A 26,385-nucleotide genomic window follows, 5' to 3' on the forward strand; every position below is an offset into this window, starting at 1 on the left:
CCTGGATGGGCCACTATATTCAATACCTGAATTACATCAAAAGCTAAATATCAGGCACTTACATCCCACTCTATTAGCCTCATTTAAAACAGACAATAATCGACAAGGGTTTTTTTCCTTCTCTTTCCTTCCCCATCCCCTCTTTTTCTGCTATTTATTTATATCTGGACCCCTTGTTCCATTCATCTGAAGAAGGGATGGTACTTGGTCCTGCTGTGAAGGCAGGGGACTGGACTGGATGATCTTTCAAGGTCCCTTCCAGTTCTAGAAGATAGGCATCTCCATTCATTTTAAGTGGTTTGTGCCACGAAAGCTGACACTATCTACATTTTTTGTTAACCTCTAAGGTGCTGCAGTACCATTTATTGTTTAAAGTTTTTTTTAGTTACAGACTAACACAGCTGCCCCTGATGCACTTAGGAGGTTAAAGAAAAGCAATTTAACAAAAATTCCTACATCTGAAGTTTAATCCATTATTAAAGTGGAACAAAAAAATTGTAATATTCATTTAACACCATCTCTGTACTGTCATTCTCTCTTATGTCTTTTTACACAACATTAGAAAAGAGAACATTTTTAAAAGTTACTTTAAAATTATAACAGTGCGGTTGCCAAAGAAATGGATTCAGACACCTCAACTGTAAGCGCTAAGACCACCTGAAACTTTTGTTTTCAAAATTGATTTAAGAATTTTTTTCTTCAAATTTTCAGTTTAGTAATTCAGATCATCTTTTTTAATTCTGTGCTCACAATATAGGCATTATCTCCTTTTTCCAGGTCCTTAATGTTCATGCACTGCAGCAACTACAATCACCTTCTGGGTACATCAACAGCAGAGTGCCATACCAAGCAATAACTAATAGTTAATGAGGACACTTATCTCTGCCACAGAAAAAAGGAGCAAGGTACATTAACTTAAGAAATTTGCTAAATGTTGTTTATTTCTAAGCTAACTGCAGACCTCCTCTTTTTTACTACCTTATTGTGTAAATTTGATCGTGAGCAAAGATGTAGCCAAGTATTACAGAATATATGGTATGTTTATTAAATCATACACAAACAGGTACCACAAGGTTGTATTTATCATTAGCTTTTCATTCTGCAGTCATCTACTTTACTTACAATATTCCAAAGTACACTTTGAAATGTTAGACAGTGGAATTCACAGCTTACACAAATTTCACTGTAGTAGTAAGTTCCTGTACATTATTAAATATTTTATCTTAAGTTTAATTTTTAAGCTTATATACAGGCACCAAATTCTTTACTAGCAATTATCAAATCATGTGTAATAGCAACAAGTGAGTCAATATTCTATAACATTACCACATGAACAGCATTTCAGTTCTTAATCTTATTAAAGAAGGTTTCACAGAAATATAAAGCCAAAGTTTCTTATCTTTTAACCAGTTATCAGTCCATGAGAAGGCATTCCTTCTTATTCCATGGCAGCTTACTTTTCTAAGGAACCTTTGGTGAGAGACCTCGTCAAAGGCTCTCTGGAAGTCTAAGTACGCTATATCCACTGGATCCCCCTTATTCACATGCTTATTGATCACCTCAAAGAATTCTAGTAGACTGGTAAGGCATGTTTGATGCTTCCCCAACAAATTATGTTTATATATCTGACAATACTGTTTTTTATCATAGTTTCAACCAGTTTGCCTGGTACTGAAGTCAGACTTACCAGCTGTAATTGCCAGGATCACCTCTGGATCCTTTTTTAAAAATTGGTGTCGTATTTGCTATCTTCCAGTCACTGGGCACATACGCTGATTTAAAAGATAGGTTATAGACAGTGTTCCCCCTAAGATTTTCCATCTGTGAGTGGAGTGAATTTTGTCATGAGCACCAATATAGAGGTCACATGGCGCTTGTATGGATGTGTGTCACCGTGATACTCACCAGTTGCCAACAAATATCTTTTATATATTTTTAAAATTATTTATACCATATCCAGAAGCAAGAAGTAAATATAGCAATGCCTAGCTCTCCCACTATGCTTTTCCTCAGTAGGTCATACAATACTTTATAAAGGAAAGCACAATCATCACTATTTTATAGATGTGCAAACTGATGTATAAACCAGTGACTCATTTAAGGTCAGGTCAGTGACACGTCCAGGAATAGAACTCAGCTCTCCTAAGCCACAATTCCATGCACTAGCCATATAGATGGAGGGGTTAAGGTCAAAATTTTCAAAGTCATGTGACTGAATACATTATCCCATAAACAGAGATATTCAGAACCTGCATTTCCCACAGATTTCAGTTCCTGTATTACTCTGAATCTCACTTTCCCTGTCTGACATGCCAAATTCTTGTGACAAAAGAACAGATTGATTTTAAACATGCATAAAGTGTTATCTGCTTTCACTGGTGTTTCCAGCTCCTTTCCCTAGGTGTGGTAGGTGGTTTCAAAATACACAGATGCCAATTAATTAAACCTGTGCTCCTCCCAACCCTGCTCTGCATCAATTTATTCTATACTTCCCACGCCAACCCCTTCCTTCTCCCCTTGCAGAATTTTTCAACTCCCCACCCCCCACATTCACGAGTATGCTTAGCATTGCTGCACTCCTGCACCGTTCAACTAGCATTAAGAATAAACATTCATACTTGCATGTGAAACTTAGCCAATTGCACAAAGCTAATACCATTCCCAATTCCCCAAGCACATAAATGTTTGAGAAGAAACAGTTACCTGTTTACACACCCAGCTCTCACATAGGCTGTGAGGCGTTCCACTGTACCTGGAACCAGGATTGCGATTCCAGTCTTAGAGATGACTTCAAGGTGGCTACATTTCACTGTACAGACTTTGTGAGAATCCCTCACCAGCCAGCCCCCATCACACGGCCTTAGCTGGCCCTGCCCACTTGAGCAGCTGCCACCCAGCACACAGTCCTAGCTCAGGCCTGATTACCAGAGGAGCAGCCACCACCTGGCACAAGGCCCTAGCCCTGGCCAGGACTGCCAGAGCAGCTGCTGGCCACCCGCAATGCATGCTCCAGCTCTTGCCCCCACTGGGGCTCCTGGAGGCAGCTGCCACCTGGCACACGGCCCCAGCTCTGGCCCTAGCCAGAGCCTCTGGAGGAGCAGCCACAGGCTGTCCGTGAAATGTGCTCTGGCTTTGGCCCTGGCTAGGGCCACCAGAGCATCCACTAGCCACATGCAATGCATGTTCCAGTTCTGGCCCATGCTGGGGCTGCTGGAGCAGCTGCAGCCCACCACATGGCCTGCAGCTCTAGCCCCGGGGAAGGGCTGAAGCAAGGGCCAGGGCCGCATGGTAGCTGCCCTACTGCTCCTGAGGAGGGGTAGGCGCCCACCACGTTGCTTCGCTCTGGAGCAGCTGAGCAGCCACTGCGTGGCTCTGCTGCAAAAGTGGGTGGACCTCAAACTCTTGATGCATGCCCATGCAGGCATGTACCTTAGAGGGAACCCTGGTTATAGACTTCCCTTTGAGTTCCTTCAGAATTCTTGGATGAATGCCATCTAGTCCTGGTTACTGTTTAGTTTATCAATTTATTCCAAAACCTCTCCTAATGATCTCTCAATCTGTGACAGTTCCTCAGGCTTATCACCTAAAAAGAATGGTTCAAATTTGGGAATCTACCTCACATCCTCAAGCATGAAGACGGATGCAAAGAATATAGTTTCTCAGCAATGTCCTTATTGTCAAAGCGGTTTTGACTCTTTCCTAACAAATAACATTCATGTACATGTTTGGCAATTCGGTTATATACTATAGTTTTGACCAATCTGTGTGGTACTGAAGTTAGGCTTACTGGCCTATAGTCACCAGGATCACCTCTGTGAAGGCTGCTGTACAAAATGAGAGAAACTTTAGTTCTCAAAACCTAATTAGAAGTAGTTTCAAGAAACAGATGGAACTGTCCATAGTGAATGATCTGATTCCCATCTCACTTTAAGGAGCAAGACAATGCCAAAATGTTATTTTATTACAACCCTGAAGAGAAAGAAAAAAAGGTAGGTGTTGCAGTAATCAGAAGGTGTTTAATACTACTGGTACATGGATAATTAGACTGTTTTTAATGTAATGTCTGTAAAATACTTAGATGAAAAACACTCATCCTTAAACATTTTGAAAAAAAGAGAGACCAAGTTAAATAACAATCCTTATTTTAGTGTGCTAAATACGAGACCACCAACAACATATCTATTAGGTTACCTATTGCAAACTTTGTCTTCATTTATTTGTCCATGATCCAACATAACTATATTTTGACCCGTATTTTCTGTCATTGTGAAGCCATTGAACTAAGTGAAGTTTACAAAATGAAACATATCAGACCCAATACCTTTTAATTTGGGATATTGCCAGATTATATGAAAATGATTCCCTATATTCCTTTATCTGTTATGTAATTCGTGTATTTTCTTTTATGGGACTGGATTGCAAAACTATCTAAACTTTTTAATTAGTACCCTCTTCCTGAGTGGTAATTATTTACTATTGAACAAATCTCCACAAAATATTAGGAGGAAAAAAATTCCAAATAATTTCCTTTTCACAGCCTGTCTTCTTGTTGATGTCCTCTTTAAAAAGTGCACTTAAAAAAAACCTATTTCATTATATCATTTCCTTTCACTATCCACAATCATATAATCAGTTTAATTAAACAGTTTAAGTACTACCCAAATAATCAAAGTAAAAAATACAGTTTAAATGAACTTGAAAAATTGTCAGAAGTACTATTAAACAGAACTGACAAAAATAAACACATGACAAAAATGCGAAGATGTGACTAAAAGCATCCAAACTAAAACAAAGAAATGAACAGTCAGGTCATTTTTAGTGTTGCATTTCCTGGCTTATTCTTGTACAGCACATATCATAACCTTAATATGAAACTGTTTTATTTTATTATTCTAAATTTAACACACATTTCCAGGAAGGACACTTGGAATGGAAATACTAAAGGAGAGTTTCATTTCAGTCTCTCTTCTCCTCCTGTTTACTTGTATTTAACCTGTAAGTATGGGATGCCATCTTAGAGTTCTTTACCACAGTATTATGCCACTGGTTGCAACGGCATCAGATCCTTGGTGAATCAGTGAAAAAAGTACTCTGTATTATCAAGGGTGGGAGTGGGTTGATTTTTATTTAACAACTGACTTCTCCTTTTCCGATAATACAGTTTCAATACACTAACTATAAATAGTATTTTACTACTAAATGTAACTCTTATTTAAGATGTGAAGCTCTAAATTGGCAAGTAGTGTCTGAGTACAAATGCCCACCAAGGATTATATTCAAAGTGACAAATTCAAACTCTTTTTTAAAGGGAGTTAGAATTATTTTCAAGTATAGTTACCCCTGCCTTGTTGATATTTGCCATTTTATAAATAACAATTTACTATTTTGTTTTACTGTTTATTCTCTATCACAGGGCTACTCAATTTTGGAAGGCCCAGGGGCCACAACATTACTCATAGCACATGCCGAGGGCCGCAACTTAAGCGTGGTTGTATATACATGCATATATATGCAAATGGCTTATTTCACACTGACGAGCATGAATACAAAGATTAAGGCAAGACTACACAACCCAGGCCCCATTTAAGTCAGTTCTGCTGATATTAATAAAATGCAATATTTATCTTATTTCCACCCATATGACAGCTCTTTTAATGAATCATAGAATCATAGGACTGGAAGGGACCTCGAGAGGTCATCGAGTCCAGCCCCCCGCCCTCAAGGCAGGACCAACCTCCATCTACACCATCCCTGACAGATGTCTATCTAACCTGTTCTTAAATATCTCCAGAAAGGGAGATTCCACCACCTCCCTATTGCAATTTATTCCAATATTTGACCACCCTGACAGTTAGGAATTTTTTCCTAATGTCCAATCTAAACCTCCCCTGCTGCACTTTAAGCCCATTACTCCTTGTCCTGTCCTCAGAAACCAAGAGGAACAAATTTTCTCCTTCCTCCTTGTGACATCCTTTTAGATATTTGAAAACCACTATCATGTCCCCCCTTAATCTTCTTTTTTCCAAACTAAACAAGCCCAGTTCACGAAGCCTGGCTTCATAGGTCATGTCCTCTAGACCTTTAATCATTCTTGTCGCTCTTCTCTGTACCCTTTCCAATTTCTCCACATCTTTCTTGAAATGTGGCGCCCAGAACTGGACACAGTACTCCAGCTGAGGCCTAACTAGTGCAGAGTAGAGCGGCAGAATGACTTCACGAGTTTTGCTTACAACACACCTGTTAATACAACCTAGAATCATATTTGCTTTTTTTGCAACAGCATCACACTGTTGACTCATATTCAACTTGTGGTCCACTATGACCCCTAGATCCCTTTCTGCCATGCTCCTTCCTAGACAGTCGCTTCCCATCTTGTATGTATGGAACTGATTGTTCCTTCCTAAGTGGAGCACTTTGCATTTCTCTTTATTAAACCTCATCCTGTTTACCTCTGACCATTTCTCTAACTTGCTAAGGTCATTTTGAATTTTGTCCCTATCTTCCAAAGAAGTCGCAACCCCACCCAGTTTGGTATCATCTGCAAACTTAATAAGCGTACTCTCTATCCCAATATCTACATCATTGATGAAGATATTGAACAGTACGGGTCCCAAAACAGACCCTTGAGGAACTCCACTTGTTATCCCTTTCCAGCAGGATTTAGAACCGTTAACAACCACTCTCTGACTACGGTTATCCAGCCAATTATGCACCCACCTTATCGTGGCCCTATCTAAGTTATATTTGCCTAGTTTATCAATAAGAATATCATGCGAGACCGTATCAAATGCCTTACTAAAGTCTAGGTATATGACATCCACCGCTTCTCCCTTATCCACAAGGCTCGTTATCTTATCAAAGAAAGCTATCAGATTAGTTTGGCATGACTTGTTCTTCACAAACCCATGCTGGCTATTCCCTATCACTTTATTACCTTCCAAGTGTTTGCATATGATTTCCTTAATTACCTGCTCCATTATCTTCCCTGGGACAGACGTTAAACTGACCGGTCTATAGTTTCCTGGGTTGTTCTTATTCCCCTTTCTATAGATGGGCACAATATTTGCCCTTTTCTAGTCTTCTGGAATCTCCCCTGTCTGCCATGATTTTTCAAAGATCATAGCTAAAGGCTCAGATACCTCCTCTATCAGCTCCTTCAGTATCCTGGGATGCATTTCATCAGGACCTGGTGACTTGCTGACATCTAACTTTCCTAAGTGATTTTTAACTTGTTCTTTGTGTATCCTATCTTCTAAACTTACCCTCTCTCTGCTTGTATTCACTACGTTAGGCACACCTCCAGACTTCTTGGTGAAGACCGAAACAAAGAAGTCATTGAGCATCTCCGCCATTTCCAAGTTTCCTGTTACTGCTTCTCCCTCCTCACTAAGCAGTGGGCCTACCCTGTCCTTGGTCTTCCTCTTGCTTTTAATGTATTTATAAAAGGTCTTCTTGTTTCCCTTTATGCCTGTAGCTAGTTTGATCTCATTTTGTGCCTTTGCCTTTCTAATCTTGCCCCTGCATTCCCGTGTTGCTTGCCTATATTCATCCTTTGTTAGTTGTCCTAGTTTCCATTTTTTATGAGACTCCTTTTTTTATTTTGAGATCGTGCAAGATCTCCTTGTTAAGCCAAGCTGGTCTTTTGCCATATTTTCTATCTTTCCTACACAGCGGAATTGTTTGCTTTTGGGCCCTTAACAACGTCCCTTTGAAATACTTCCAACTCTCCTCAGGTGTTTTTCCCTTCAGTCTTGCTTCCCATGGGACCTTACCTACAAGTTCTCTGAGCTTATCAAAATCTGCCTTCCTGAAATCCATTACCTCAATTGTGCTGGTCTCCCTTCTACCTTTCCTTAAGATCATGAACTCTATTATTTCGTGATCACTGTCCCCTATACTGTCTTCCACTTTCAAGTTCTCAACTAGTTCCTCCCTATTTGTTAAAACCAAATCCAGAACAGCTTCTCCTCTGGTAGCTTTTTCAACCTTCTGAAACAGAAAGTTGTCTCCAATGCAGTCCAGAAACTTATTGGATAGCCTGTGCCTCGCTGTGTTAGTTTCCCAACATATGTCTGGATAGTTGAAGTCCCCCATCACCACCAAATCTTGGGCTTTAGATAGTTTTGTTAATTGTTTAAAAAAGGCCTCATCCACCTCTTCCACCTGGCTAGGTGGCCTGTAGTAGACTCCTAGCATGATATCACCCTCATTTTTTACCCCTTTTAGCTTAACCCAGAGACTCTCTACACAGCTATCTCCTACGTTCATCTCCACTTCAGTCCAAGTGTGTACATTTTTAATATACAAGGCAACCCCTCCTCCCTTTTTTCCCTGTCTGTCCTTCCTGAGCAAGCCGTACCCTTCCATACCAACATTCCAATCATGCGTCCCCATCCCACCAGGTTTCTGTAATACCAATGATATCATAGTTGTATTTATTGGTTAGCAATTCCAGTTCTTTCTGCTTATTACCCATACTTCTCACATTTGTATATAGGCATCTAAGATACTGATTTGATCTTGCCTCCCTGTTGTGCCCTGACCCTCCTTTCTCCTTGCCATTATAGGCTGTAGTCCCCCCCCATTTCCAACCCATCTCCCAGTCCCGCACATGCAGCACTTACCTGTGGGCTTTGCTCACCTGCCCCCGACAAACCTAGTTTAAAGCCCTCCAATGAGCAATAACAGTCCAGGAATTTACTAAAATGCATAACAGAAGACCTTTATAATGATTATTTTTTTGTTTTGGCTCCCACCTGAGGGCTGTGTGTCAAGCCCACATAAATCCAAACCGCACTGTGGGCTGCAAACAAACAGGCTGCGGGCTACATGCTGCCCATGGGCCACATGTTGAGTAGCCCTGCTCTATGCTGTTGCTAGAATGAAAGACATACAAAAGAAGAAAACTTAATAGTGATTCAAGGGGAACCATGAAAACTACTAGAACCTAAGGTAGAGCTGAGCAAAATACGGCTCAGAGGCTGATCAGGCCCGCTAAGCCACCAAATCTGACCCATGGACCTCACTGCCAGGACCCTAAGGCACACAGCTGCCGCCGTTTGAAGTGCAGTCCCTATGTTTCTCTTCTCTGTAGAGAGGGGGAAAACCGTGTGTGATCTCTCTGCCCTCAGGACAATCCTCAGGTCCTACTGGCCAGAAACAACTGGACAATAAGAACTGACCTCAGCCAATTTCTCAGCCACCAATCGGAGCTGAGAGACTGGCCTGGGAGAAGGTGGCAGCGCAAGTTTCTTCCCCAACCTGGAGTTCAGAGCCACCTATATTTTCAAATGGCCTGGGGCCTAACCTGCCTTGTGGTGCTGCAGAGCTGCTGGCCAGGTGACACTTAGGTAAACTCCTCCCAGCCAGAGCCTGCCTCTGGTACTCCTGCCTGTCCCGCACCCCAACTCCCTCCCCCATGTTACCATCCAAACCCTCTGCACTCCCAGCCCCAGGTCACTCCCTCCCAGACCCTGTACCCCACCCTACACCCCTCCTCCAGGCCAGAATCCTCCTGTACCCAAGCGGCCTCCCAGGCTCTGCACCGCACGTCCCTGCCCCAGGTCACAATTCCCTCCTTCACCCAAATACCTTCTTAGACCCCCCCCCCCAGTCTCCTGCACCCCAGTCCCTTCCTCCATGCACCCTTCTGCACCCAACTTCCATCCTAGATTCTGCACCTCCTCCATGGAAAAGCGTGGTCCTTGACCTCTTTCCAAAATCTTGTAGCAGCCTTCCACCAAAAATGATTGCCCACCCCTGTAGATTTAAGTCTACACGTGCCACTTAAATCAGAAAAGTCTCCCCCGCCCCCCCCTTTTTTTTGCACAAAAACCATAGAAGCATCTACACTTGCCAATGACTTTGTGGTGAAACTCAGAAAGTTCACCTCAAAAAGAAAATTATCTCCAAGAGAAGTATACAGCTCCTACCAATGATGCTTTTGCAGTGAAGTGCAAGTAAAACATATACTTGCTGTATACAGAGCTATTAGCCTCCAGACAACATCACACAATGACTAAGGGACCACTTTATCCTGCACCTCTTCTGCTCTGACACCAGGTAAACAGACATCTGCCTCTTGCCTTGCAAAGCCCCAGGAACTTTAAAGTTCCTCTTATTTTCTTGGGTTCCTCTTCTTATTTTCTTGGTAAGTGCTCACTTATCTGGCCAGGTGACAATGCCTGCTCCACAGGACAAACGATTCCTTGCCTGTAGCAATGCTGAGCTACTGGAACTGACCAGTGCTTGCAGAGAGAGGGCTCTGCAGGTACCCACGATGTCTTGCTATCCACCTCTCCCTTTCTATAAGAGCTTCATCATGAAACTGCTGCCCTCAGGACACTGCTCCCATCAGCAGCTGAAGTGCGGCAAATGTAAACACTCTCTGAAGCCTGTGACCCCAAGTGAGTACACAAATTGATTCTAGTGATGTTAAATTGTGAGTAATTGACTAATTGAATAGTTGACTATTGGATTAGGTGAGAGGATGCCTCCACCCTTTGAAGTGAAGCAACGGCCTTAGGACTGTTGCTACAATTCAAAGGCAAAAGCACAGGATGGAGACCAGGGTCATCAGGGGACTCCCCAGCTGATCCCAGGCTCCATGCAGTGCTGCCACTTTAAAAGGCAGCATGCAGCCTGGGGACACCCCAGCTGGCCCGGGGCTGCACGTGGCATTTCAAAGTGGCAGTGCTGCATGAAGCCTGGGGTCTGGCTCCACGCGAAACTACCACTTTGATGTACCTCCTCTCTCCCCACCCTGCCCTTGCTACCGCTTTCTGATAGACCCAACACACACATGGGGGATTGTTGTTACTTCATTTACTGCTTGCAAAGTGTGTTGTGTTTGGTTGTAGACTGGTCTATGCATTTCATAATCTTCATTTCTCTTATGCTTAAATGTAATTCTTTGAGGAGTGAGTTCTAAAGTGCCTAACCTGTCATGGCTGAAGCAATTATTCCTGTGGCAACTGCTGCTCCTGGAAGTGGCAGGCTTGTCCCTGCAGCTCTTGAGAAAGTCAGAGCAGGGGGTCTCCACAGGATGCCCTTGCCTGCAGACATCACTTCTGCAGCTCCCATTGATCAATAATGGGGAACTGTGGCCAGTAGAAGCTGTGGGCTCAGTGCCTGTAGAGGAGGGGCAGCACATGGTGCCATAGAGCCATTTCTGTACAGGCCAGCAGCTTTCAGGAATGGTGCAGGGCCAAGGCAGGAGTAAACCTGCCTTCACTCCACTGCTCGGAAGCTGTCTCAGTGCTGAGCTAGATCCTGCATCCTGAATCCCTGTTCCAGCCCTGAACCTCCTCTTGCACCTAAACTCCTGCCCCAGACGCGATTCCCCCTGCACCCAAACTCGTTCCCAGAGCACGCACCCCTCCCACACTGCGAACCCCTTGGCCTAAGACCAGAGCCTGCACCCTAACCCCCCCTACCCAGCCTGGTGAAAGTGGGGAAGGAAGGGGAGTGGAGTGAGCAGGGTGAGGCCATGGAGAAGCAGAGGCAGGGCTTCAAAGAAGTGGTGGGAAGGAAGTGGGGCAAGCGTATTTGGGTTTGAGGTAGATCTTACATTGCACTTAAATTAAAAATGCGATCTTGTGGTTAAAACGATTGGAGATCACTGGTCTAGTCCTTCACATCCCTAATTGAGTCTCTATCACAAGTGAAGCTGGGGGCCTTGTCTACACTACACCCTCCCTTCCCCAGTCAATCTAAACTATACAACTTCAGCTATGCAAATATAGCTGAAGTCGATGTACTTACCGCAGTGTCTTTTGTGAGGTTAGGCTGATGAGGGGCTGCTCTCCCTTCAACTACTCTTCTTATCTTGGTGGAATGTAGGAGTCGACAGGAGAGCACTTGGAGATTGATTTATCATGTTTAAGTAGACACGATAAATCAACTGCCAAAGGCTCAATCGATCCACTGTGTAGAAAAGACAGACCTTGATAGAGCAAAAACTTGGCAAGGGTAGACATAGCCTAAGACCTAGTCTAGACTATGAAGGGTTGTGGTAATACGGTTTTGGTAAACCCTTCTAATGAGAACACAGTTTATACCAGCAAAAGAGCTCTTTGACGTTAATGCACAAAAAACAACAAAAAACCCTTACCCTGCAAAAACTGAAAAAAAATAGAACACAGCATTCTTCTATAATCTTTCACTTTTAGTAGACTGATGAGTTATTTTTAACAGTAGGAAATGTAAAATTACTACTGTTCTTTTTCAAAAGATGACATCGTAAATATAGGCCATCTTAGATGTTTAAAATATCTCACTTTCATTGTGAAAGATAAGGCCTTAAAATTTATGGGGATGGGTTGCATTTAACTATCGAATTAGTTAACACCATTAACTGGAGACAAAACACACACACAAATATAATCTCCATTTTACAATTAATTCTCTTCTTACATTTCTCTCTACCTCATCCTGTTTATGACAACCATCTATATAAGCTCCATAGTCATCTTAAAATTCAATGCAAAATTAGAGCGTTGAAATGGAGGAGATTGGGAAATGCTGAGAAAATGCAAGATGCCCACAACCTTGCACTGAGATCAATTTTGAGTTTTAATGGAACTAATAGCCCTCAGCCCTATGTTGGGAACCTTTTTACATCTTAACTGTAAAACAATTGCTTCTGTGTAAAATTTTGTTAACCTTCTTCTGGGGCTTTACAACGTAAGTTAACAAATTTAACTAGCATGAGTGAAATGAATGGCACAGGAGACTGATAACTGGAAATGGAACTTTTCATTCCTTACCGTATGTCAAAACTAAAAAATGATGTCATTTTCAGCCAATGACTATTAATAGCGCCCATCAAATAACCCTGGGGTTCAGTTCTCAGAAAACCATGTCACACACCACAAAAATCATCAGTGCAAATAGAATATCTGGATGGCAATTTCAAACAAGGTCAATAACTGATTTAGCATGGAAACTGAACTTCTAGGAATACAGATATTATAACAGATCTAGCCAACAATTTTTCTGATAAAACTGTAGGCCATTGCAGAGTTTTCAGGAGAAGATTAATGCACCTAACTGTCCATTATACCAAAGGAAGACATTTTTGCCTGGCCAGTTGTGTTGATTCCTTCCATAAAATGTGTCTCAAATCTCCACACCCTGTAATTTAGGTATCTGTTCTCTATGCAAGTTCTGATACCTCACCATTCACCCATACCTCCAAGGGGTTAGCATGATCCAGCAAAGCATTCTGCAGGATCAGGAATTAAAATGCTAAGTACCTTCGAGGGCCAACCCTGGCCACAATACTAATACTTGGGACACCATACTACTAACTTCTCTCCATTAAAAAAAATGGCCATAACCATTTCCTATGTTGTGGATTGATTTAAAATCCATGATGACCTTCATCATTTACTCATCAAAAGTATTTTTTCAAAAACTGAAACTATAGTTCGCTATTCCTTTATTCACTGCATTTACTATTCCACAGTATTTTAACTGGTTAGAAAGACAGAATCCCAAATGCACATGCATGCACATTTCTGCAGACCCACTGTGCAGATACCCTAATATGCAAATACAAATCTGCTTTGTATCTTCACAAATCCTATGTGTACTTAATACATTCCATGGATTCATGCAGAGTTTACATGCTTGTGAAAATTCTTCATCATTAACTTTCACAGAATTCACGTTTGTCAAACCTGGTCTTTACTACCATAAATGACATGGCAATCATGCCACTATCAATCATGAGACTTTAAACTGAGGTTCATCTCAGCACAATGAAGATCCCATTGCACTTTCAGTGAGATTAAGGATTTACTCCTATGCCCTTGACAAAACTCTCTCCTTCATCCTACTGTATATCTCCCCTCTCCTGGCTGTTGGAAGCGATGAGGAGATCACAACTTTGCTCACCAACTTAACAAAAACACTATTTACAGTTTTGCTGCTGATTAATAGCTAGGAATAGCAGTCATAAAATTGAAATATTGCTATGAAGTTTAATTGTGCTACTTCTGGGAACTCTGAAGCAATGTGTGGGAGAGAAGAGGACAGGAGACAAAATTCTTCATAGTTGAGTCACCCTACCCATTAAATGGAAAAGCCTCTGGAGGAGCAGCAGAAAAATGAAACTGACAAGACTAATCAGTTTCACGGGTGCTATTTATAAGCTACAAGACCAGACCACTATGCAAGTGATCTGCAACATGTTCACTTTTACCATGCAACTATACGGGCTCTACTTTCTTGCTTACAGCTGCATATTACTAAGTTCTGTTTTGAACATTTTAAATATATCTGTATCTATATTATTTTTCTAGATATGCCATCTGTAGGGCCCCTGTAGTGTTGTGTAAGGTACCAAGTTTCATTTCTGCTCCTATTATTTACTGAAGCCTTGGGAACTCAAGCAATCAGCAGCACCAATACTGCCATGGGTTGGAGCCATGCCAGATCGTAGAATCATAGAGCTGAAAGAGACTTCAGGAGGTCATCAAGTCCAGCCCCCTGACCAAGGCAGGACCAATCCCAACTAAATCAACCCAGCCAGGGCTTTGTCGATCCAAGACTTAAAAAGCTCTAAGGATGGAGATTCCACCACCTCCCTAGGGAACCCATTCCAGTGCTTCACGACCCTCCTAGAGAAAGTTTTTCCTAATATCCAACCCAGACCTCTCCCACTGTAACTTGAGACCATTGCTCCTTGTTCTGCCATCTGTCACTACCGAGAACAACCTTTCTCCATCTTCTTTGCAACATTTCTTCAGGAAGTTGAAGGCTGCTATCAAATCCTCCTCCCCCGCTTCTCTACTACAGACTAAACAAACCCAAATCCTTCAGTTTCTTCTCATAGGTCATTTGCGCCAGCCCCCTAATACTTTTGGTTGCCCTCCGTTAGACCCTCTCCAATGCATCCACATCCTTTCTATAGTGGGGGGCCCAGAACTGGACACAATACTCCAGATGTGGCCTCACCAGAGCTGAATAAAGGGGAATAATCACATCTCTAGATGTGCTGGCAATGCTCCTCCTAATGCAACCTAATATGCCATTAGCCTTCTTGGCTACAAGGGCACACTTGACTCACATCCAGCTTCTCATCCACTAATTCCCAGGTCCTTTTCCGCAGAACTGCTACTTAGCCATTCAGTCCCTAGCCTGTATCAATGCTTGGGATTCTTCCATCCCAAGTGCAGGACTCTACACTTGTCCTTGTTGAACCTCATCAGATTTCTTTTGGCCCAATCCTCTAATCTGTCTAGGTCACTCTGGACCCTATCCCTGCCTTCCAGTGAATCTACTTCTCCCCCTAGCTTAGTGTGAGAGTGCAATCCATCCCCTCATCCAGGTCATTAATAAACATGTTGAACAAAACCAGTCCTAGAACCGATCCTTGGGGAACTCTGCTAGAAACTGACTGCCTACCTGACATCAAACCGCTGATCACCACCTGTTGGGCCCAACAGTCTCGCCAGCTTTCTATCCATTTTACAGTCCATTTATCCAATCCACACTCCCTTAACTTGCTGGCAAGGATATTGTGGGAGACCATATCAAAAGCTTTGCTAAAGCTTTCCACTGACTTTCTCATACCCACAGAGCCAGTTACCTCATCATAGAAGTTAATCAGGTTGGTCAGGCATGACTTGCCCTTTGTGAATCCATGTTGACTATTCCTAATCACTTTCCCCTCTTCCAAGTGCTTCAAAATGGATTCCTTGAGGATCCCCTCCATGATTTTTCTGAGGACTGAGGTAAGGCTGACTGGTCTGTAGTTCACTAGATTGTCCTTCCATTTTTTAAAGATGGGCACTACCATTTGCCTTTTTCCAATTATCCGGTATCTCTCCCGATCTCCACAAGTTTTAGAAGATAATGGCCACAGGCTTTGCAATGATATTTGCCAACGACCTCAGTACCCTTGGATGCATTAAATCCGGACCCATGGATTTGAGTATGTTTAGCTTTTTCTAAATAGTTCCTAGCTTGTTCTTTCCCTATCAAGGGCTGTCCGCCTCCTTCCCATACTGCGTTGCCTAGTGCATTTGTCTGGGAGCTGATCTTGTCCGTGAAGACAGAGGCAAAGAAAGCATTGAGTACTTCAGCTTTTCCCACATCATCTGTCACTGGGTTACCCTCCCATTCAGTAAGGACCCCACACCTTCTCTGAGCACCCTCTTATTGCTAACATGCTTGTAGAAACCTTTCTTGTTACCCTTCATATACCTTGCTCGATGTAATTCCAACTGCACTTTCGCCTTTCTGATAACTCCCCTGCATTCTCGAGCAATATATTTATACTCCTCCCTAGTCATCTGTCCAAGTTTCACTTCTTGTAAGCTTCCTTTTTGTGTTTAAGCTCACCAAGAATTTCCCCGTAAGCCAATCTGGTCGCCTACCATATTTGCTTTTCTTACTGCGCATTGGGATGGTTTCTTCCTGTGCCTTTAATAAGGCTTCTTTAAAATACTGTCAGCTCTCCTGGACTCCTTTCCCCTTCAGGTAAGCATCCCAAAGAATCCTGCCCGTCAGTTCCCACAAGCATAGCAAAATGGTCTGATCAGTAGCTAGACAAGACCTCCACAATGAAAAAATATGGCATAGCCATAATGTATATACCACATTAGCTGCCACTTCATCTCCTATGTAACCTCTTCCAGAAGTTCCAGTTACACTTTAACAAAATTATAGAATCATTAAATTTTGGCATATTGGACATTTTTAACTTTAGGGTGGGTCATCCCTATGTTATGCAGAAGGCATGTCTAGATGACAACTTCTGGTCCTAAAATCTACTGATTAAGACTTTATAACTGTTTGGAAAGAGGCAGCAACTCTTCAGGCCTCATTTTTTTTTTAACCTGAGGAAACATCTTGTTCTAAAAGAATTAGCTAATTTTTTATTCATCCTCTATGTGAAGCACTTTATCATGTGGTATAATTAAAAATGCATTTTATTGCATCTGAAGATAAGTTATCAGTTTCCAGTGCTACCAATCTATTACTTTATGAACCCTAAAAAACATACTGCAGTAGTATGAACTGTGCTAAAATACTCTATTGAACTTTTATGTAAAAGCCACTCTGACAAAATATTGAATAAGTCCTAAGAACACATACTAGTCCTGACATCATAAACATGTTTTTTCCTCCCCATCTGAGTGAAGCTGGAAATGTCACTGTAAACATTAATACAGTATTACGTTACTCTATACTAACTGGTACTGAAAGACAGATTATTTAGCATTCATCCTGATCTGCAAATATTTTGGTTTGTCCTTTGACAAACAGATTTTAGTAAATGCACAAACTATTGTCATTAGACTGCATAGATAAAAAATTTAAAGTCATCAAAAGCATATAAGAAACTGAAACACAAGCAATTGACATGGGGAAGAGGTTAAGACTATATTTTGTTTACAACTATTTAATTCTAACTCCTCACCAGTAAGTGGCAGGATGCATTTTTGTCAATTTTTCTGCAGTCCAAGCTCTCCACCTGAAAACTGAGAAATCTCCCACCACCATAGTTCTCTGATCCTCCAAGGATTTCTACAGAAAAAGTGGAAAATACAACATCTGTATTCCCAATATATCTAAAGTAAAAAAAGTGTATGGCTTTCTTAAAAGTATCTCCAGGTTCTTTATGCGTAAGTAGCAAAATGCCCCCCCCCCCCCCCCCACACACACACACACACTTTTAAGGAAGAATTGGAAGTTCAATGATACATTTAGAAATTCCCTTATACAGACTACTCTGTTTGAGCCTCCTGGTTAGCCTGTTATCAGTATATAGGAACATCAAATTTTGGATGCCTAGTAAGCATGTTCAGAAGTGATTTTCCATTAACTTTCACCCTACCCCAGAAAAACCAAACAAATCAAACACTCAATGAGAATTTAGGGCTTTGTATTTCATATAATATTTTTTATCGTTCAGATTAAGGTTAGCACTGAAATGCTGAGCAATTTCCATGCATAAACACAAATTACTTGTAAACATTTATGTTTATTAGTGTGAATTACAACTTATATTAATTTGAGAAGGCTAAAATATAGTGTATGACAGATCACATTGGGAATTTTATTGACTCATGTTAGAAATGTTTCAATTTGCATTTCTGAATGCCAGATTGACAAAATATAATCCAAACTTGCTTTTATAAGGCATACTAATTTCTGAAAGTTTAAGTTAAATCACCATATTAATTCAAATCTGAATTCCAAGAGAATACCATTACATAAAATGACAGCTTCACAGCCCTCAGATATGTATGAATATTTAAATCTCTGCCTATCATTCAGATCACTCCTTTACCCCAAAAAGACATCCCAATTTATTGAGCTTTAACTGAAACTTTAACAAAATCTTGTAATAACCTGTGGTAACCTAGTGTCTCGAAACGTAAAACTTACTGTACGATTGCTCTGGTTTCAGATAACAATTACATCACTAGTTAACATTTTAGAATTTTACCCTCTGTAATGAATCACATTCTAATACAAACTTTAGAGGTGACTTGTATATTTTCTTCTTAATGTTACTTTCCACTTAATGTTATTTTTAAAAATGCTCATGAAGCACTAAAATCATATTGAAATCACAATAAAGAAAAAATTAAAAATTCCTAATATCAAACATGTGAATTGTGATTAGATCATGCCAAAATTCAAGAAAACCAGCGCTTCAGTTCCACTCCAGATGTATGCTTTTAGAATATCTTTTAAAATGCTTATTACTTCAAATAAAAAAAGACCTAAAAAAGAACTCTGTGTGGCTCAAAAGCTACACAGTTACGTTCAAAGAACAGAATTTGGGCAAAAAACGTACTACCTTGCCTACCTGGTCTCCTTCATATCCTGGGACAAATACAGCTACAATGGCACTGCAAATGTATTACCTCAAATCATAACAAACACCCTTTGTAAAAAACAGGAAGGAAATGAAGCTCATTAATACTATTTCATAACATTCTAAGCTTATACTTCAAAATACAGTTACTAGTTTTATAGTACAGGTCTGAAATTTCCCCCCAAAATACTTGCTTTTACATATTCAACAGAAGATGTTCATGAAGACTAAAACATGCAACTATAAATGGAGCTTTGATCATGGTCACATTTTAGACCAAGTTAGGAAAGATGTGTCTGAACTGAGAAAAATCAGTCAAAACAGCAGAGAGAACCTGGAAAGCAATGTATTTTCTAACTGGACTAGAATATCATGCCACTGCTACATACAAGTTAATGTATGACAATTTAAGCAACCTAAAATCTCCTCACTGATTAATATTAAAATGAGAATCACAGATGCAAAATAAAGGCTATCACTTCTTTGGCCTAGTTACACACTACATAGCAATTAACTTGTCTAACTTCTCTTTCCAGGAAATGAAGCATTTAATTAGTATATTCAGAAGTAACTACTCAGTACTTAAATAATTCAATTAAAATAAATATTTGTGTATATTTCTGACTAAGATGAATTACAATAGATCTAAATTCTCAATAAAAACTACGTTAAAATGCCTCAGTCTTTCTGGTGAGCACATACAAAGAAATTATACTTTTCTCATTCTTATATGTATTTCCATGTTCATTGCCAGCTACAACTTTTGTAGCTGTTTTGAGTTTACAGAAGGCAGAAGTGCCATAAACCCCAGACATTTCAGCACAGGGGAACATTTTAATTTACTGAAAGTGCATCAGTTAAAGCATTTGTTCACCTTCTGCTTTAAAATACTTTTAAATTGCCACCCAATCTTTTAATTTGCACAAGAGATTTATATTTCCAAGCACTGATTTATTTACATCAGCATATATCAAGAGTAGCTGAAAGTATAACAACTAATAGAAAAGAAAGTATTTTAGGATGAATCATGAAGAATGTAGTTGTTACAACTTTCAGTAGCTGACCTTCATTTTGACTGGCAGAACTAAATGTAGTCAACCATTGAATAATTCATATAAAAATCTGTTAACTTGATCTAAACTATAAAAAAAGTTGTTAGAATTAAGAATTTGTTGACTATGCCACTGTAATACTGATAGTTAAAAACCTTCATTTGGCAGTTCAGTTTCCACAGAAGCCAATTACCCCCCAGTGCCTATTCAGTATGTCTTTATCTTGGTAATTTGCATCATGGCACCTTGTAATAGTAAAATATTTAGGTATTAAACATTTTCAGAGTTTGAGCATATATTTTGTATACTAAATAGCTAAAAAATGCCTCCTGAAAAATCTTATTTGCCAAGTTGTATCCTAGAGAACATTTTCACCTCTAAATCCTAAAAATCATACACTAAGTAGACAGACTAGACCAAAACAAAGGAAACAGCGCTTTTATAATTAATCAACAATTTCAGAAGACATTAAATACTAAAAACAAATTCTGGAACTGACTGCTTCAAGAGATAAATCATCATATATTAAAAAGCATGCACATTAATGAACCACTGTACACACATCAATTTAGCACAAGTTATTAAAGATGAACCCTGAATCCCCCATTTATACAGCAGGGTGGCCACCCATTAAAACTTCAAACTTCCCACAGCCATATGTCTACTGCACCTTAAGTTCAGGCTCTGCTTTAGCTTACACATCTTAAAGCTTTGCTTGAACTCTGAAGAATTCACAAGATACAAAGAAGCTTTACCATAAGGCAAAGTCAGTATACTGCGGTATGCAAATAACCTTAAGACAAACTACAAACCCTAAAAGATAAGGAGATCCTCTAACCAGAAGTAAATTTTAAGGCTGGCTAGTATTTTCATTACAAAACCCAGCAGACTGGCAATTTACAACTATTTACCTTAACAATTTTCATAGGAATGATATATGACAGAACCTCAGAGAACACCTTATTTGGCTACAAATTTGAAAACAAATTCAGTTTAAAATTCACTTCTTTGAAGTGCTTCTCTACATTTTTACCTAACAAAAATCATTAATAATGAAGTTTTAAATACCAGTAAACTATATTGCACTTGATTTTTCTAAAGCTGTGTTTGATTTTCTAAAGCTGTAAAAATACTAAAGTTTAAAAAACCACTACTGTGCAGGTGCATTCTAGCTAATTTTCCATTATTTTTAAGATAGCTGAGAATGGGCAATAATATGAATAAACAGCATGCAAATACATAGTCACAGATACTATGTAATCAACACAGAGTAGTGAATCTGAAGACACACTTATGTTTACTGCAAATGCATTTATTTAATATAAGCTGTTAAATTGTGTTCTATCAGCTGTTTTTTGACTATTCTGTCTACTGTAGAATTCCCAATGCTGATAACACCTTCACCAGTAATAAGATCAAAAATTGGAGCTCCAATATACACAAGCCTCTGGGTGTCACTGATGCTTTAACTACTGTATTACCTATCCCTAATCCAAAAATGTCTGTGAAACTCTGTATAAAATGTCAATGATAAGCACCTTGTAAACAGTAGCTCACCCCAAACCCATCACTGCTAACCACCACCAGGTAATATTAAAAGTCTGCATAAACAAAACCGCACAGTAAATCTGTTATTTCACAATTGGTTTGGATGAGAGAAGACTGATTGTAGCATTCCTATTCCAAAGGAGAAAATGCTCCTTAATAATAACCACCTCTAGTGGCACAGATTAATTTCTTACATATTATTGTACTTTCCTACAGTCTTTCTGGGATGGGACCATACTCAGTGGTTGGGTGTGAAGTGGTTTGCTGTTATGGTGAAACAGGGACCAACCACTCTATTTAGAATTCCTTACCATTACAAGAACCTCCACACTTAGCAAAAGTAAAAGCACTTTAGGACACTGAAAAATGATGGATGCTGATCACAGAAAAAGGGGATACTGAGTTTTTAATACACAGGAATACTGCTGAATCTATTAACAGATGTTACTTTCATATATGCACACTTTTCCCCCTTTTGCCTTGTTTGTACACTACCCAAAAATTCACACATCTTTATAGACACAATCACTTCCAAGAACTGAAATACTCTTTAAAAAAATGCCATGAACTTTGTCAGTTTAAAGATTGTCTTTTATTCCTTCTGGAGAGCCTACCTTTGTATCACAAAATACTTAGCCACCCACAATTCAAGATCCCTACAACATCCCAGAAGGGAAGGGAGGGTGAATGCAACTGTCAACTTTTGAGCCACAGAGGCTCTCCAGGGCAGGTTTTGCAGACCCTGTTTTGGGACAGTTACAATATAATCTTTACCTGATGTTGTAACCAGTCTGTGATTGCATATTTACAGATCAGTTCTGCCTGTCCACTTTCAGATGCTAAGTAGCCTTGATTTCTTTTGTAGGTTCAAGGAAGAATCCTTCAAAAAGATCTGAAGATAAATTTTGTGTTTTAAATTAGGGTTGAGAAAGTCACAACCCTCTTTCCCTCCAAAATATCGCACTGCCTCAGAATGAGATTTCAAAATGTTCTAAGACGACAGACATAGATAGCTCTTTCTTCCTAGAGAGCTTTCAGGGTGACAAAAACAAGGTAACAGAAGTTATAATAAAGACCCTCTGGAGACGCAATACATTATATTTAGATAAAAACGTGGTTAATACTAAATTAAAACAGAACATTATGAATAATCTATAAACCTATCAGACAAGCAGAGTCAGATGCCATCACACAAATACCTTCAACCTACACTCTCCAACCAACCAAACACTCCCCAAGTCCTAGAAGGACATTTATACTACAGCTGTGTAATGCATATTATTTATTGCATGCATCTTTATAGCACCCACCACTTTAGTACAAGCTGAAAGGACCCTTACCTTTATCCTGAGTACAGGACAGTATTTCCTCCTCTTTGGGGTTAGTCACCTGGGTGATAATGGACGGGTTGTCCATGGAAACAGAGTGAGATTTCACCTGGCTAGTTCCCTCCCAGAGGCAGGTTTGTGTGCGTTTGTTTTAGGGTTCAATAGGCAGATTTCTCTCTACAAACTCCTTCAGGGAAGCCAGCCAGGAAAAAAAAAGCCCCCAAAAAAACGCGCGCACGGGTGGGTGGGGGGGCTCCTATAGTGCCACCTCTTCCTCCTCCAGTAGTAATTCCCGGTAAGGGGGCGGGAGGGGGGAGAGAATTAATATCACCCCCCCACCAAAACAAAAACAACACGGACAAAAACCCCGCACCACTTCCTCCCCCAAATTACCAACCCTAAATATATCACCCTCCAACACCCTGCCCAGGAATCCTGTGCACCCCCTGAAGCCCTGCGCCAACCAGCAATCTATACCCACCCTCCCTAACCTGAACCCCCCAATCCACCCAGCCCCCAATCACAAATGGGTCCCCCTCTTCCTGATCGGTGTCACCCCCAAACACACCACCCCAATAATAAACGGGTGCCCCCTCTTCCTGATCTGTCACCCCCCCCAATCAACTCAGCCCCCCCCAAAACGGTCTAATCCCAGCCCCCGTCGTCTTCCCTCAGAAACCTGCAAGAGCCCCCCCGCGCGCGATCGCTACATGCCCCCCCCCCCCGGCCGCAGCCTGCCCCCCGCGCGCGCCCCCAAGCCCCCGCCCGCCCCCCCGCGGCAGCGTTGCGGGCTCCGCCGCGACACCGGCCCCGGCGGCAGCAGCCGCCACCGCCGCTCTGTGAGGAGGAGGAGGAAGAACCGGGGCTAGGGGGGCCGGGCCAGGCCGGGCTCCAGTCCGGGTCTCCGCGCTGCGCCACAGCCGCCCGCCCGCCGCCGCCGCCGCCGCGCTCCGAGCCTGTCAGTGCGCTCGCCGCGCGCCCCGCCTCCCTCCCCTCACAGCCAGGCCACAGGCGCCTCCCCCGCCCGCCGCTTCCCTGCCGCGCCGCCAACAGCGGGGCGCTCCAACATGGAGATGGGGGCGGTGGCAGCAGCCGGGCCTGCCGAGCGGTAAACAACGGGGCGGGGCCTCCGCCGCCGGGCGGGAAACGCCCCGCTCTGCCAGCGGGGGTGGCGCCAACGCCGAGGGGCGGGGCTGGCACGGGAGGGGGGGGGTGAGAAGCGCGTCACGTCACAAGTGGGCGTGGCTATTCATTGGGCGGGGCTAACACGCGAGGGAGAAGGGGTAACCCGCAGTGGGCGGGGTCAGCTTTAACAGAGGGAGTGATTCCATAGGGGGGCGAGCTAACAGATAGGGGTGGGGCCAACCTAAAGGGGGTGGGGCCAACTTCAAAGCCAGGCGGGGTTATAATTTAGGGGTGTGGCTATAATTTAAGGGGGGGAGGAGGGGCTGTCCCACAGTAGGCAGAGGGTCAACTTCAAAAGTGGGAGAGGTTATTTCTGAAGGGGCAGTGAGGGACTACCCACAAGGGAGGGGCCAACTTTAAAAGTGGGAGTGGTCATTCATTGTGGGTGGAGCTAACACATGAGGGGTGGAGCTATTCCAGAATAGAGTGGGTCAACTCCTCAAATGGGCTGTGTCATTTCATAGGGAGCAGGATCAACCCTATTACAACAAAAAGTGGGGTAACCTTCAAAAACAGAGGGGATTATTGGCTAGGTGGCGTCACTGACACAGATGAAGGGAGGGCCATCCCACAGGGGCTATTACATAGAAGTAGGAAGGATTGTGTCCGCTTTTGCGCAAAAACTTGCTGCCTATCTACACTGGCCGTGAGTATTTGTGCAAGAACACTGTACAAAATCAGTGCTTCTTGTGCAAATACTCCGGAGCTCACGCTCAGGGATAATCCCTCTTGCGCAAGTATTCTTGTGCAAGAGGGCCAGTGTAGACAGGCATGTTAATTTCTTGCGCAAGAAAGCCCGATGGCTAAAATGGCCATCGGAGCTTTCTTGCGCAAGAGAGCATCTACACTGACACGGATGCTTTTGTGCAAAAGATGTCTTTTGCACAAAAGCATCTGTGCCAGTGTAGACGCTCTTTTGCACAAATACTTTTAATGGAAAAACTTTTCCGTTAAAAGTATTTGCACAAAATCATGCCAGTGTAGACGCAGCCTAATAGTGTTAATGTAAAAAAGTAATAAACAAATAGCTCTGCAGTACTTTAGAGACTAACAAAAAATGTAGATGGTATCATGAGCTTTCATGGGCACAACGGGTTGTGCCCATGAGAGCTCATGATACCATCTACATTTTTTGTTAGTCTCTAAAGTACTGCAGAGCAATTTGTTGCTTTTTAAGTTTTTTCAGTTATAGACTAACATGGCTACCCCTCTGAGGGTATGTCTACACAGCAGCATTATTTTAGAATAACTGAATTTATTTTGAAATAACAAAATGCACGTCTACACAGCAAACCATTATTTCAATGTTGAGATGGAGGACTTCTTACCCCCACTCCAGTAACCCTCATTTCATGAGGAGTAAGGGAAGTCGAAGGAAGAGTGTTCTTCCTTTGACATTTTGCTGTGTAGACAGTTCCAAAAGCTGAATTAAATTATTTTGACTTCAGCTAGGCAGTTGACGTAGTGACGTAGTGAAATTATGTATCTTAATTCAACTTTTGCCCTGCTGTGTAGACATATCCTGAAAGTGTTAATCTACATTAATAGTGGGGCTATTCAGTGGGGATGTTCTACAAATGAGAGGGGGCATGCCACAGGCAATAAACACAACTAACACATTTGAAGGGTGGGAAGATCCAAGAAATAAATTATCAAATTGGGGGGGGGGAGGGGAGAGAGCATAAGGAGGAGAGGAGTTAATACTGGAATGGAGGGGCCATCCTAGGCTTGGGACCCATACAAATCTGATGGAAGAGGCTACCTTATTCCAGGGGGACACAGCTAATCCACAGTGCAGGGATGCTAATACCTACTTCCACTTGGTAGGATAGGAGTTGGAGGGACTAACAGCCAAAGGGCAGTTCTAGTGCCCAGGAGTGCGAGGGGCTAAACACAGGGTTAAGGCTAACAGGGAAAGTTGTACAAGTACAGTACAAGAGACAGTGAGGCAGGCAGTGTTGGGTGGCTTTCATGGGCAGGACTAACACAGCTCACCAGGTGAATTCATAGAAGAGGGAGACATACGGGGTGTGGCTAACCCAAATGAGAGGGAGGGACTAGTCCACATAAGAAGATGGGTCTGACAAAAAATGTTCAGGTGGCAGCAACAGAATGGGCAAGAGAGGCTATCCTGGAGGAGTGGGCAAGCAGGCAGGGCAGACAGCATGAGGGGCTGTGGCTCAGATGGAAAGGAAAAATTATGAAAACCATTGTCTTTGACTACATTAGGGATGTAAAATCCTGGGAAATCAGTTTCACCGATTAATGGATTAAGCAGGATCCTGCTCCTGCTCCTCCCCCCCACTCGCTCCATCTCCTGTGCAGGGCTGCTTCTGCTCGGCTGCCCCCTCCCCCCCCCCCCGCCGCATGGGCAGAGCTGCAGGCTACTGTTGGTGGCTCCCCCACATGGGAGAGCTGGCTCCCAACCCTCTGG

General features: G+C 42.0%; 1 protein-coding gene across 7 annotated transcripts in view; it reads right to left on the minus strand.

Moving 5' to 3' along the window:
• The window catches only part of CTDSPL (CTD small phosphatase like), a 112,992-nt gene extending 89,596 nt beyond the window's left edge, over nucleotides 1-23,396 (minus strand). The window contains exons 1-2 of one of the 7 annotated variants that reach the window (XM_025183363.2): nucleotides 22,779-23,396; nucleotides 17,432-17,538 (exon numbers count right to left, since the gene is read on the minus strand). Coding sequence is in view for 4 of the 7 variants with exons in the window: in XM_025183360.2 (XP_025039145.1) it covers nucleotides 22,779-22,854 (76 nt within the window). In the remaining 3 variants the exon portion in view is untranslated. Of the gene's footprint in view, nucleotides 1-17,431; nucleotides 17,539-22,212; nucleotides 22,331-22,778 lie in introns of all 7 variants that reach the window. The other 6 variants (XM_025183361.2, XM_075922870.1, XM_025183360.2 and 3 more) reach the window with 6 other exon arrangements.
• Between the last annotated feature and the right edge of the window lie 2,989 nt (nucleotides 23,397-26,385).

Source organism: Pelodiscus sinensis, chromosome 2 (genome assembly GCF_049634645.1).
Source record: "Pelodiscus sinensis isolate JC-2024 chromosome 2, ASM4963464v1, whole genome shotgun sequence".
NCBI lineage: Eukaryota > Metazoa > Chordata > Testudines > Trionychidae > Pelodiscus > Pelodiscus sinensis.